Below are 15,030 nucleotides of genomic sequence, written 5' to 3'. Positions count from 1 at the left end.
AGCTACCTGGTGCCCAGTCGTCTCCTGGAGTTTTATGAAAATTCGATACATAATCAGACCAAACTCATTACTCGGAGGACTTAAACTCCATAGTTTGAGGATGGAATAGGTAGAAAAACTTTAGTGGCCTTAAAAATAACATAATTACCTGGTCCACCTAACATTATGAGCCTGATTTTTCTTCTTTTTCAAGTGCCATCTTCGTTCCGAAGGTTGACGATCATCAGGGCTATACGTATTTTCGAAATTGATGACCGAAACAATTCGTTGTTGCTACAGCTATACCATTCCCGTAGATTCTTTAGCCAGGAGTTTCGTCTTCTTCCTATGGACCTTTTTCCTGCTATATCTTCCCCTGCATAATTATTCGAAGCAGTTCATATCTTTCGCCTCTTGTAATGTGTCCCAAGTATTGCAGTTTTCGTTTTTTGATCGTAAATATGACTTCCTTTTCTTTATTCATTCTTCTCAAGACCTCGACGTTTGTGACTCTCTCCGTCCATGATATTCTCAATATTCTGCGATACATCCACAGTTCAAATGCCTCTAATTTTTTGGTATCAATCTTTTTCAGCGTCCATGACTCCATTCCGTAGAACAACACAGAAAGTACGTTGTCTTCTTCTATCAGTTTAAGGATTTCCGTTGGTATTTCATCTGGACCTGGGGCTTTACCGTTTTTCATTCTTTTTAGTGCGTACATTACTTCCTCTTCCGTTATTTCTGGACCTTCGTCTCCTTGTATGTTACTTAGTTCAGATTGTTGTCTATCATCTGCAAAGAGTTCTTCAACATAGTTTTTCCATGTCGTCTTCAACTGTTCTTCTAGTTCTGTTATTATGTTTCCGTTGACATTATACAGGGTATTTGGCTGCTTACGTTTTTGTGTACCTGCAAGTTCTTTCACTTTTTTATGTACATTAAATATAATATCATGTTTTGCCTGCAATTGCTCTATTTCTTCACATTTTCTTTTATAAAAATCTTCCTTTGCTATTCTGATTTCTTTTTGGATTTCTTTCTGTATTTGTTTATACATTTGTTCGTTTTTTCCTTTCATTATTCTCCGATTGTCCATGAGAAGAAGGATTTTATCAATCATCCATCTTTGCTTTATTTTTGGTTTTTCTTTAGTCAGAATTTTCTTCGCAGGACTTGTTATCGCCATTTTTACGTTTTGCCATTTTTTATCTATGTTGTTCGTTGGCTGAGATGTTTCTTTTTCATGAAGTATTTTCAAATCATTATTAATACACCTTTGCAGTTCCTCCTTTACCTCCAGGTTACATAAATGACTGACGTCTATCTGGTTTGCTCTTCTTTTCTGCTCCAATCTTTTTAGTTTAATACTCATTTGGGCTATTAGAGGGTTATGGTATGAATAGACATCTGCGTCTGGGTAAGCCTTAACGGATTTTAAGGAGTTTCTGTATCGTTCGTTTATCAGTAAAAAATCAATCTGGTTTCGAATTATTCTTTGGCCATTGTCCTGGGGTGATTTTCACGTATAAAGTCTTCTCTTTGGTAAGTTGAAGAATGCATTAGATACAATCATGTTATTCTCCTGACAGAATTGAAGCAGTCTGTCACCTCGTTCATTTCTTTTACTGAGTCCGTATTCTCCTACATATTTGCCACTTTTCCCTTTACCAATTTTTGAGTTAAAATCACCTAGAATTACGGTGATGTCTCGGGGTTTCGTCGATTTTAATATTAGATTGATTTCTTCGTAGAATTGTTCAATTTCGTCCTCGGATTTATCTGCAGTAGGTGCATAGATCTGTATGATATTTAGTTTACTTGTGTTTGTTTGTAGTTGGACAAATAAGCATAAGCATAATCATGAGCTTGATGTTTTGCAGGGGTGCAAAACCGATTTTGGAAAATCGTTTGGATACAGCAAACACGGATTGCATTGCAAAGTTGCGTGCAAAACTTGTACAAGAGTTAGGAAAAATATTTACGTATGTTTTATAGATTTCGAAAAAGCCTTTGATAGAGCGCCACATACATTAGGTACTATTTCAATGCTTGGACTTAGTTGGTCTGGACACGTACAACATTAGATTGCTCAAAAATCTTTACTACAATCAGACCGCTTGTATTAAGTTGGACCAAGAAGCTTCAGCCAAAGTTTCTATTAAGCGTGGTGTCAGACAGGGATGTGTTATGTTTTTGAGGAAGCATTAAATAATCGTCGAGAAGGTATTAAAATCGGTGGTGAAATCATTAATAACATCAGATACGCAGACACCGCGCCATAATGGCAGAGAGTCTGGAAGACCCTCAAACCCTGTTGAATGCTGTAAACAACGAATGTATTGCAAAGGGCTTAACAATCAACGCAAAGAAAACAAAATGGATAGTGGTCGGAAAATTTAATATCGAAGACAGTACTAAAATTATAGAACATAATACTGGAAAGGGTGGAACGCTTTAGATATCTGGGTAGCTGGATTGACTGCAGGGTTAAAAGTGATGAGGAACTTTCGACCAGAATAGAACTTGCATGAAAAAGCTTTATTAGCTGGCGTTCTGTATTGTGCAGTAGAATTCTGTCATCGACCACACGTCTAAGAGTATTGAAGTGCTACGTCTGGTCCGTTTTGTCCTAGGGATGTGAAAGTTGGACAACAAAAATTAAGAATCTGAACAAATTAGAACCGTTCGAGTTGTGGTGTTGTCGTCGCATGCTCAGCATCCCATGGACAGCACACAATCCAACGAACGTGTGCTGGAGACCATGCACAAAGAGCGAGAATTGATCCGATGCGACGTCATAAAAATGAGAAAGGTTCATTACTTCGGTCATATAATGAAAGAACTTAAATCTCGCTTAATTCGGTTGATCATTCAGGACAAAATCGAAAGGAAACGCTGGCTTGGAAGAAAACAAGTGTCCTGGCTGCGTAACATTAGACAATGCACTGGTCGAACGGTCGAGGAATTGTTTCATATAGCTGTCGATCGAGAAACATTTCAGCTTGTTAATGCAACGATAGCCAACGCTTGAAAACAAGCACGGCACACAAAGAAGAAAATACACATATCTCTCCACAACTTCTATGAGTGATATTAGCTCATATTGAGGATGAGATTCGTCAACATTTTTTCCCATAGTTTATCTTTAAGCCTACTCTCTGTGTTACTTGCTGTAGTTGTTGTAACACAACTCTGGCTTCTCCCACCTCATCTGATATGAAAACAATGTCATCCGCATATCAGAGATAATTAAGTTTATTTCTATCGATATTAATACCCTTTGAATCGCACTCTAATCGTCCGTGGCTATTATAGTTTGGGCGACCAAGTATCTCCCTGCCAATATTTGTCTTCTCAATCATGCAATAAAGGTTTACAGTTGTCGCATTTGTTTATATATATTTCGAATAGTATTCGCTTCCTGTGGTCTATTCATATTGGTAAAGTTATGAATTCGGACTTAAACCAATCTTTAGGATTTCACCAGTTTAGTATAACATGATTGAAAAACTTTACCAACATTTCAATGTTTCCTTCGTTTATAAGTTGTAACATATCTGCCAAAATATTGTTCTTGTGTGTATGTGTGTGTGTGTCATCGAATTTCCTGACTGTTTACTTAATCTATTAGCCGAACTTATTTTTGCTCTACAGATATTTATCTCGCATATTATTATTAAAATAAGATTTTGTATTTTAAAGATATACCTAGATTCTATAACAATAAATGGATATAATTTAATCTTTAGCTACAATCACAATCATACAATATTACACATTTATATAGATATCTATAACTTTTATTCTGCATAAAATGATGTGTGTTCGTTGGAGAATTAAGTAACGAAACTACTGAAGGAAATGCATAAGTTTTATTTAGATGTAACAGCTCAGAGTACAAAACGATACTGAATTCCAAATTAATGAATACAAAATTTCTTAAGGGGGTATGTAAACGCCACAGTCAAAATGGTTGGCGACAGTAGGAACTAACGTTTAACAATTCTTTCAGTAGATGGCAGCACGTAGATATACATATATATTCGAACATTTTAATAACGACGAATTTTAATTCTATTAACGACGGCGTTGTTGCCATTGCCAAGTACTAAATAGAACTTATATGATCGTTACCGATCGATCGGTACCGTTCGCCTTCAATCGTACTTGTATTGTATTTACAGATGAGGATTTTTAATTCTTTACCTGGAAATGGTAAATTTTCACTAATCTAGTAGCATTGTATAACTAGACAAATTTTTATCTTTTTTTAAACAATGCTAATAGATACAAAACGTTTTTGGAAATATTTTATCACTTATTGTATTTAGATTATATTTGTAATATTTGTCTTCAGACGACAATTATTAATTCTTTACCTCGTCAAAAATATTTATTTTAAACTCATAAAGAAATTTGCAATTGTTTGAAATACAAGTAATAGTAAATATATACATTAAATCATGCTTTTTGCTCTAAATTTTAAATAATCGCTTGGATTAACATGAAATTTGGCATACACATAGGTAACATGTCAACCAAGAAAAGTGATAGTGTGCCGATAAGATTTTGCCCTGAGGGTGAATTTTAACAAATCTCGGGGGTGACAAAATATACGTTCAAAATAAGTCTGAAAATGGATAAACTGACTAATTCTAAGCAACTTTTGTTCTATAGAATTTTTTCAGTAAATTAATATTCGAGTTATTTGCCAGTAAAAAACACGTTTTTAGGCGGCTTTTGCAAATAACTCAAAAAGTAAGAAATTTATCCGAAAAAAATATTCTTAGCAAAAATATGTAGCTTCTAAAAAAGTATAAAAAAATGGTGTATTAGACCTGGATCCCGCGTGCCAAAAAAAAGTTGATTAATAGCAAGCTAAAAATTTGTTAATAGCTTAACGGTATCTAGTCGGACAAACTTTGGTGTACGGGAGGGAACACTGGAACATGGGAACTTCGTAACGTGGGGTTACGAAAACGTCCCAGGTATTTTGTCGGACAGAACATCCAATTGATTTGTTACCCTTTCATTAAACTCTCATGCAAACATTAGACTTCTATTACTAACCGACTTGATTACTGTCATTTGACATGTTCTTCGTATTCCACTCATTAAATTACCCAGTTGGTGATAAACACCAGTCTGATTTTTATATAAGAGTGAAGTTATAACCAATCAATTGGAAGTTCTGTCCGACAAAATACATGGAACGTTTTCGTAGTCTGACGTTCCAAATTTTTAAGCTGTTTCACAAATGAAACTTCCCCTGTTCCAGTGTTCCCATACATCAAAGTTTGTCAGACTAGACACCGTTAAGCTATTAACAAATTTTCAGCTTGCTATTAATCAACTTTTTTTAGGTACGCGGTATCCAGGTCTATATATGTATGAACTATATGGACCCAGTTGAAACAAACTTGTAGCTAATGAAAAATAGTTTCATATCCATCAAATTTCAAAGCGAATATTTCAACGTGAAATATCCACAAAATGATGCACTTTTTTGGGGAAAACTCGTTACAACTTTTTTAAAGTGTTTAAAAAATATTTATTTTTGTTTTTTTTAAGTTTGTAGCATCAAAACTAAGTAAATGCTCAAAATATAGTTGGTCCCTTTTTTTTGGTCAAAAATCTCGGGAAAATCACCCTCTAATTATCATCTTAAATCAAATTAATCGTAACCACTTCACAAGTTACTTTCTATCTATCTTTGAGCCTTAGGGCCGGTATTTTATGTCCTGGTTAGCTAATCGGGACAGAAAATTACCTCTAGGGTCTCTTGCGTTGTCCTCCTCCTCCTAAGTGCCCTCTCTATTAAGGTTGGCGATCAATATGGCAAATTTCTCTCTGTTCTGGGCTTGATGGATTAAGTCATTCCCTGTTGTGTGGGTCCAATCTCTGATGTTTCGGAGCCAGGATTTTTTCTTTCTTCCTATACCCCTTTTGCCTTCTAATATTACCTGAAGCTGCTCAAATTCCCTATGGCGCATTATGTGTCCTAGAGATGATGTCTTTCTAATTTTGATTGTAATGACCAGATGAGGACGTGTGTTCATTATTTCCAGTACTTCTTCATTTGTAGTTTTGCTGGTCCAGCTTATTCTTAGCATTCGGCGGTATAACCACATTTCGAATGAATTCAGTTTGTTGACGTCATACTTTTTTAATGTCCAGATCTCACAGCCATACAGTAATAGAGACCACACATAACACTTTAGTGTTCTCAATCTTATTGTGACTAATAGCTTGGGGTTACAGAGCATTTTACGCATGTTCGTGAAGCCAGATCTTGCTATTTCAATGCGTCTTCTAATTTCTTTTGAGTGGTCTAGCTGACTTATTTAGCTCTGTGCCCAGGTATATGAAGCTTTGAAATTTGGTTTGAAATGAAATTTTGCAGATTTTATCCCAGCTTCCCAATAACCACACATATGCGGACTATAAGCTGGAATGAATTTCCAATTAACACCTTTATTGCAAATTATTTCCCGTAACATTGTTTCATTTGTCTTAAGAAACTGAGATAATTCGTTTAATTATGAAACGGCCCCTACGAAATTGTTACCATTGACGGTTTAGCGCGAAAACATCTAACACAATTGTGCACTGTCTGTTTTGTGAGACTACGGCCACTAAGAGGCCAAAATTTCTCTCTTAATGATAGAGTAAATGTTGGGGACCAGGATGTAGCAATTTTAAATGTTCGTGTTTAAACAATAGTTTGGTTAAGTGATGTTTATTTGATAATATTGCAGGATGTTTTTTCTGATAATTAAGTAATGAATTTTGAAGGCGTCCACCAACTCGTAGTATTCCCATTTCATCTAGAAAGGGAGATAATGATAGAATTTTTGATTTGGGAGGTAAAGGAGGAATTCTCCTTATTAATGGGTGTGCATTTTATACCTACTGCCAGGTGTCAGTTTTTGTTCCACGGCAAGTATCCCTGCTACTCTCTGGGTATTGGCACTACGAATACCCAGAAAGCATCCCCCATTCGCAGGGGGCCGCGCCTGATGGAAGAACTGACAAAAAACTCCCACAGGTTATTGTTATTATTATTTAACTATATTATAAGGAATGTCAACAAGGAGTGCATACTTCTGCTCAGGGGTCTTTCAGAGCAATGCACACACACACAAGACTAGACCACGGAAAGATAGGTAGACAAATGGGATAAACACAGGTATTAATAGTTCACAATTTTAATTTTATACTAATTATGTCTTTAATTAGGATCACAATTAGATAATATTGTTATTAGATTAAAAGGTCTTGTAATATTGGTTTCTCTATATACTTGATTCATGAATTGATTTATTTCTATTATAATTAGTGTACAGTTTAGTATCATGTGTTCTGCAGATCCTAACTCACCACATTCACAAATATTACTATCACTAAGACCTATTTTAAATTTGTGTTCTGGCACTAGGCAGTGTCCAAATCTAAGTCTGCATGTATGAAACAACGATTTTTTCGCCGTGATAATGATTAAACCAGGATTTAGCTGGAATATTTAATTCACGGTAGACAGAGACCGGTATGATCGTTAATAAATCAAAAATGTGTACCCCGACACGCTTGATGTCACCTACGAAGCAACAATACAGGTTCCAGATGTAGGAACCATCCGTGTCCCAGTTAACTATTATTTAAGTCTGTTTTGTTCAGTTTTTATGTATTAAAAAAGACATGCCGGGTTGTGCCGTAGCTAATTGTAAGAATTATAATCGGGTGACGAAAGGATCAGACATAAAATACTTTCGATTTCCTCAAAATGAATAGTTTGTAAAGCAATCAGTGGTTGCATGTCGGCGCCAAGATGATAACATAAAGGACTTATTCCATTTCAAAAAGAGATATTGCTTACTAATATATTTCTGAAAGAGTTACTTCCTTACCTACAAGCAAAATACAACGTTGACTATATTTTTACATCGAAGCTGAATCAGGACGTGTTAGAGAACTTTTTTTTCTTATATTCGAGGAATGGGTGGTGTAAACGATCATCCTTCGGCAATAGATTTTAAATATACATTAAGGTGGTATATTTTAGGAAAAAAATAGGAGGCGATCTTTACAGAATGTTGCAATACTATTGAAACTAGTGAATTTTGCGAAAGTAACAGCTCAATAGAAAGTCCTCAATTGCCAAGCGATATTTCGGCATCAGAAGATATTTGCTTGGCACAAAAAATGCTGTCTAATTTGATAGAAAAAACTGATGGTTCGAAAAAATCTCAGTCTGAAGAGGAGAAAATAATTCAAAATAAATTTATAGAAGCTCACTACTTGGAGGAGGATCATATAACTGACGATGACATTTTGAAAATCGCAGAAAATTATGAGGTGAAAGAAAAAATTCATCGGGACTCTTTGAAGTATGTTGCTGGTTTTGTGGCATGCAAATTCAAGCATAAATAATATAGTTTAGGAAACCCTACAAAAACCTATGAGACACATATGGAACCAGATTGGCTACAGACAGTCTCAAGAGGTTCTCTTATGTACCCAAAAGAAGAATTGTGGGAAGCTGCACTAAAAATGGAATCACTGTTTTGTACAATCCATGGAAGCCCTGTGTCAAAAAAAACTAAAATCTTTCAAGAGCTGGCACAGAAAACTTTGGCTCAACTTTTAGAATATCACGATACTATTTGAGGTACTTATATGCCTCAGTAGGATACGTATATAATATATAATATATTATATACGTATATAGTATATAATATATTATATAAGATTAAGAAAAATGAACAGAAAGATTAGTTTGAGTAACTATCAAAGAAAACTCGACAAAAAAAATGTCAAAGTTTGTTAACTCTAAGAAATAAATTTTAATATTGTATAAATAGGTATTCAATAAATGTGCAATAAATCTTCATTATAAATTGTCGGCCGGATTTATTATTGGCATAGGCGTAACCAGGGGGGGATTTGGGGTTATAACCCCCTCATTTGAATGTACTTTAAGCTCTATAAGCTTAACACGATTACTATTCCATATATCCCAGAGACCATCAAGTAGTTGTAACCCCCCCTTAGGATCATCCTGGTTACACCTCTGATTATTGGAACAATGTAAAGTAAGCTAATGTTGGAAAATGCAAATGAAAGTTTGAAAATATTTTGTAGCCTCTAATTATTGTAAACGTTAGTTAAGTAATTCGTAAAGTGTTTTTAATATTTAACCATTCTACCTAATTTGTTCAAAATACACGATTTTCGAAATATTCCAGTAATGAATCCGACCATCGAAATATGTATAAAATAGAATTCATTTACATGCTTATTAATTGAAAAAACATTATTATATTCCTACATTAATATGAATATACACACTTTATGTAGCGGCGAAATGTCGAAAATAGTTGTTATATTTTTCATTAATCAGAAAACCTATACCCAAAAAAATGTTAAAAATTGTAAACTACACACCTTATAAAATAAAGTACCAAATATTCATGCTTATATTTAATATTAACCGACTAACACGGCAAGCGTTAGTGTTCTGATAAAAACTTTGCTTCGCACGTGACGTCACTCCTTAGCTAGCGTGCGTATAGACATACCGGTCTCTGTCTACCGTGATTTAATTGTATGTTTTTGTAGAATAGCCCTTTTGTTGAGTTGTTATACCATTGTTGCCAGGTTTTGGTTTTATTGCTGGTAATATTAGTGTAAACATCATTTAATGTTAATTTATATTCACTTTTAATTTCTTGTTCGGTAGCCTTCTTAGCTAAAGTATCTACTATTTCATTGTGTTTAAGATTATATAGGGCTTTTACCCAACAAAATGATATTTGTTTGCCCTTAGCCGTAAGTGCGATATTGGGACCGTGCAAGTTCGGCAAAGCGACCCCTATTTCTACGCTCTATACTAAAATTCGCACTTTTAATTATATTGGCCAATTATATTAGTCCTGGTTACTGGATAATTGTCAAGGCCATAGTCCAAAAAAATAATAAGAAGAAAAAATAAGATTCAGGTTATGTTATGAAAACGTCAACAATTGTATGTAGTAAATAAAATTAGTTATTAAAATGCAGTACTGCAAGCAAAATAAAATTAATTAAATTTACCTTTATATAATAATTGCATATCATATCAATATTGTGGAGCAATATATAATTTCTCTGCTTCATTGACAGAAGGTATGAAATATACGTCAATTTGACAATTTCAATTGACAATATGAATTATTTAAGATAGTTGCAATATTTCTCCGCGACTCGCGCAGGGTCATTTCTCGTTTCCCCTTCCAAGTACTTGCACACCGCGAATATACTTTATTAATGTCAATGTATATGTAGTTTGATATGTCTTTCAAACTTTCCAGTTTAAGTAAAGCACTATAAGGATTAGAAATTTCTCTTCGTTATTGTTTATCCTGCATTGCTCTCAGTATTGCAATAAGTTCTGCTGAAAATGTTGTAAAATGTTCATTAAGTCGTATACTCTCTTTATAACTTGTCCTGGGGTCCCACACGGCAGCGGCCACCCTCGAATTCGTTTTTGAGGCATCGGTAAATATTGTTCTTTGCCAATTTGGTAGAGTGTAATACTTCTGACTGTCCTTCGCTTTCATCGGTTCATTAATGTACATAAACCAAGTTGTCCGTTTTTTGAAGTTATACTTCTTTACGCTCGATATGACGGTGAATTTTTATATGTTAAAACCTACGATCCCGGCGCATGCGCATTATAACTTTGTTCTGATTGGATGTTCAAATGACATGTCAAAAATTATTCAATATGGCGGCTGTGGCACAGCTGTAGTTAGATTATTTATGGTTGTTGCGTTTTGAAATTTGTGTGAAAAGAAACAACAAACAAAAGTTAGTTAATACTTATACTGCCTTTTTAAATAGTTTTCATATATATTTTTAGACTTTTGGACTATTTTGGACAAGGACTCATTCTAATTTGGTAAGTAGTTTTTATTATAATCATATTGTAATTATACATTTGGATTAGGTTGGAATAAATTTATTTTCTCAAGAATGGGGATTTTAGAGAGAAATCCGAAATTAGGTCCGATTTTTATTTTTAAATTATGATTTTTTGGCGTAGATTTATTTATCTAGTAGGTCTGTAATGCTTTGATTTACATGCTTAATTTGATTACCAACAAAAGTCCCACCAATCTACATCTAATATATTGTTTTCTTACTGTTTTGTTATATTTTAATACTTTCTTCCACAAAAATCAAACTACATAATTTGATTTAAATTCAGAATAACTGTCAAACAGTAAAACGTTCAGTTGACCTATTTTCCCGCATGACAAATAATGAGTAATTGGATGAGTGAGTCTAGGCTTCGATTACGAATCAAAGCGTCCCCAAATTCGCGGGTTCGAGTCCCGATGCAAGTTTTTATTTTTTTATGCATTTTATGATTGTAAGTATATTTATTATATAATTTTTTTTTCAGAAAATGCGTATTTAAAATTTTTGCCAACAATTATTATCGTTCAGAAATCATTTTTTCTTTGTGGCATTTTTCAATGTGTTTGTGTGCGTTTTATTCTTTTATTTTTTAAAATTTTTGGTATTGTCTTAATAGAAATTTTTGGAAAGTAGTAAGTATTAAAATTAGTGTAAGATTTAAATAAAATATAAATAAACTGTTTAAAGTACATTATATCAATTTCGTTAAAATCACATAATATGTAATAGAAGTAAACTTCTTACGTGAGTACAAAGTACACACACATTCTTTTTTATCTAGGTAGGTATTTCTCATGATATAAGCCCGCTATTTATCTAGTTTTTTAAACATATTTAACATATCATATTTGTCTTTTAGCTGTTTAATTTTAATACATTTATCCTCCATCCATTTTCCTTTGGTTATTTTTATTTTTTGTATTTCTATTTCTATCTATAGTCGTCCGTATTATTTTTCAGTTGTCTCATTTGCTCCATCAATTTCAGGATTTCGTCATTCATCCATTGTTGTTTTTGTGTCTTTGACTCGTTTTAGTTAGTTTGTCCTATATTTGAAATATCTTTAAACGTATTTCAGATTTCATGTGTATATTTTGTTCTATTTAGTTCTTGCTGATTTCTGAGAGATTTATTTTGGTGTTTTGAGGATTTTTTTCGACAATTTTGGAAAAAAAACAAGTATCTACACGACCATTACTTTTAATAGATACGGCATCACAAAAATATAGGAAGAATTATTTGTTTTGTATAAAATTACACATCGTACATTATAAAATTGTTTTAGTTATTAGAAAAAAAAATAAAAATTGCTAGGTGGTTTTTAATAGATTAAAGTTAGTCAATAGCATAAATTAGCTAAAAACAGTTGACAGAGACTCTCTAATAAATGCAATAGTCTAGGATGCTTTAGGTAAAGCGGCAGCAACAATATCGAAGTAGTAGTTGCAAAAAACGGTGCTGTTGTGTGATACAATTCTTAGAAATTGGCCAGCAATTTCAGTTAGTTCTTTCTGTAAAGCTGATAATCCTGATGGCACCTTCTGGGGAGCAGCTGTCGAGGATTCTATTATATCCAAAAAGAAGTCTTTCACCCTTTGTTCTAAAATAAAAAAAAAGCATAAATATTAATAATTTCCATAGTAAGTCAGAAAGCTATTATAAAATACAAGTGATTTTGCCCGTCGCGTCACCATGCGACGGGTAATACAATCAATAGGGAACTTGCACATTTTTGAAATTATACTTTTTTAGGCGCGATTGAGAGTAAAATTTCATAGTTCTGCGCGCATGCGCACACAGACAGTATGGTATAAACGTTATACGAGATCTGATTGGATGTTAAAATCATCTGTCAATAATTGTTCAATATGGAGATTTTGGATAAACAAATTAATGTTGTGTATATTAGTTTTTATTGTTGTGATGGCAGAGAAAAATGCAAGTTTATAATATTGTAGTGACTTTTTAAATAGTTTTTAAAAGCGACAGGTACGTAATAATTGTAAATGTTTCAGTATCCTATTAAAAAATTTCATAGGGAGGACCTACCTATTTGGAAAATTTAAAAACAACCTACTAAAATAGTATGTAATGCTTTGATTTACATAATTTGATTACCATCAAAATTTCTATCAATATTCACCTAATATATTGTTTTCATACTCTATGTTTTGTTGTATTCTAATATCTCTTTCAATTCTAAATAATTTCAATTCAAAATCAAAATAATTTGGTTAAATTCAGAACCGTCAAAAGTTTAATCCGTTTAGTTAGTTGATCTTCGCACATGATGACACATGGTTTCCGTGGGTAAAAGTTTAAGGTGAATAAATTTCAATACTAACTGCGCTGATTCAAACCCCAATGGAAACTTTTATTTTTTTAATTTTTTTATACATTTTATGATTGTAAGTTCATTATACAGGGTGTCCAAAAACTCTACCGACAAACGAAGACAGGAGATTCCTCAGATAATTATATGACAATTTAACCCAATTCACCTAGTCCGAAAATGCTTCCTACGGAAGCTAGAGCTCTTTGAAGATGGCGCCATGTAATTAGTTTTTCTTAAATACCTCCAGAACGCTTCTATTTAGAAAAACGGAAATTGGTATACATATTTACTTTCCTGAAATGAATCGATTCCATCCATTGCGAATTTATAGTACCGGTCATAGGCGTACATTTTGGGTAGGGATACGTTTACTTTATTGCATAACTTTTTTGTCTTCAACTTTTAAGCATTTTTGATACTGGATTATTAAATTGTGAGGTATTATAGTACTAAAAGGTAATCTTACTTTAAGTCGATAGAATACACCGTTTTCTAGAAAAATCGATTTGAAAGTTTTTAGCTCTGGGAATTTGAAAAAAAAAAGTTAAAAAAAATTTAAAAAAAAACCGATGTATTTTACCAACTTAAAGCAAGAGTAACTTTTAGTATTCGAATATCTCATAATTGAATAATCTAGTGTCAAAAATACTTAAAAATTAAAGACAATAAAGGTATGCTATAAAATAACTGTTGACCTACCCAAAACGGACGCCTGTGACCGGTACTAGAAATTCGCCATTAATGAAATCGATTATTCTCTGGAATATAAATAAATGTACCAGTTTTCATCTTTCTAAATAGTTTTTTTTTAATCTTTCTTTTTTTAAATTCAAGGAACGAAAAATTTTCAAATCAATTTTCCTAGAAAACGGTGTATCCTATCGACTTAAACTAACCTTTTAGTACTAAAATAATTCACAATTAAATAATTCAGAGTCAAAAATGCTTAAAAATTAAAGAAAAAAAAGTTAGGCGATAAAATAACCGTTGCCCTACCCAAAACGGACGCCTATGACCTGTACTAGAAATTCGCATGGATGGAATCGATTCATTTCTGGAAAGTAAATAAGTATACCAATTTTGGCTTTTCTGAATAGAAGGGTTCTGGAGGCATTTAAGAAAAACTAATTACATGACGCCATCTTCAAAGAGCTCTAGCTCCCTTAGGAAGCATTTTCGGACTAGGTGAATTGGGTTAAATTATCTTAAAATTATCTGAGGAATCTCCTGTCTTCGTTTGTCGGTAGAGTTTCTGGGCACCCTGTATAATTTTTTTTTTCAGAAAATACGTATTTAGTTAAAAATTTTTCCTACATTGTTCAGAAATCATTTGTGGCATTTTTCAATGTGTTTGTTTGTGTGTGTTTTATTCTTTTATTATTTTAATTTTTGGCACTGTTTTAATAAAATTTTTTGAGAAGTAGTAAGTATTAAAATTAGTTTAATATTTAAATAAAATATAAATAAACTGTTTAAAGTATATTAATTTCGTTGAAATCATATAATAGAAGTATAACTTCTTACGTGCGTACAAAGTACACACATTCTTTTTTTTTATTATACAATAATGTTCAGTTTTGTATAAAAATGAGATTTTCAAAATTTCACGTTTCAAAAACTCAATAATAACTTATTTAGTACAAATTTAAAGTCTTCTTTATGTTAAAATAGTTCAAACGACCTGTGACGTCACAGAGTTTAACTATGTGGTTCAGTTTATGGTTATATTTACGTATATTCTTCTTCTTCTT

At 32.9% G+C, this 15,030-nt stretch overlaps 1 protein-coding gene across 1 annotated transcript in view; it reads right to left on the bottom strand.

Moving 5' to 3' along the window:
- Nucleotides 1–12,128: 12,128 nt before the first annotated feature.
- LOC114331544 (T-complex protein 11-like protein 1) overlaps nt 12,129–15,030 on the bottom strand; it is a 28,201-nt gene continuing 25,299 nt past the window's right edge. Inside the window, exon 10 of the mRNA XM_028281141.2 lies at nt 12,129–12,544. Within this exon, the coding sequence (XP_028136942.1) occupies nt 12,342–12,544 (203 nt within the window). The 3' untranslated portion in view covers nt 12,129–12,341. The remainder of the gene's footprint in view (nt 12,545–15,030) is intronic.

The sequence above is a fragment of the Diabrotica virgifera genome, chromosome 6, assembly GCF_917563875.1.
Source record: "Diabrotica virgifera virgifera chromosome 6, PGI_DIABVI_V3a".
Taxonomy (NCBI): domain Eukaryota; kingdom Metazoa; phylum Arthropoda; class Insecta; order Coleoptera; family Chrysomelidae; genus Diabrotica; species Diabrotica virgifera.
This window is presented reverse-complemented; position numbering and strand designations above follow the sequence as displayed.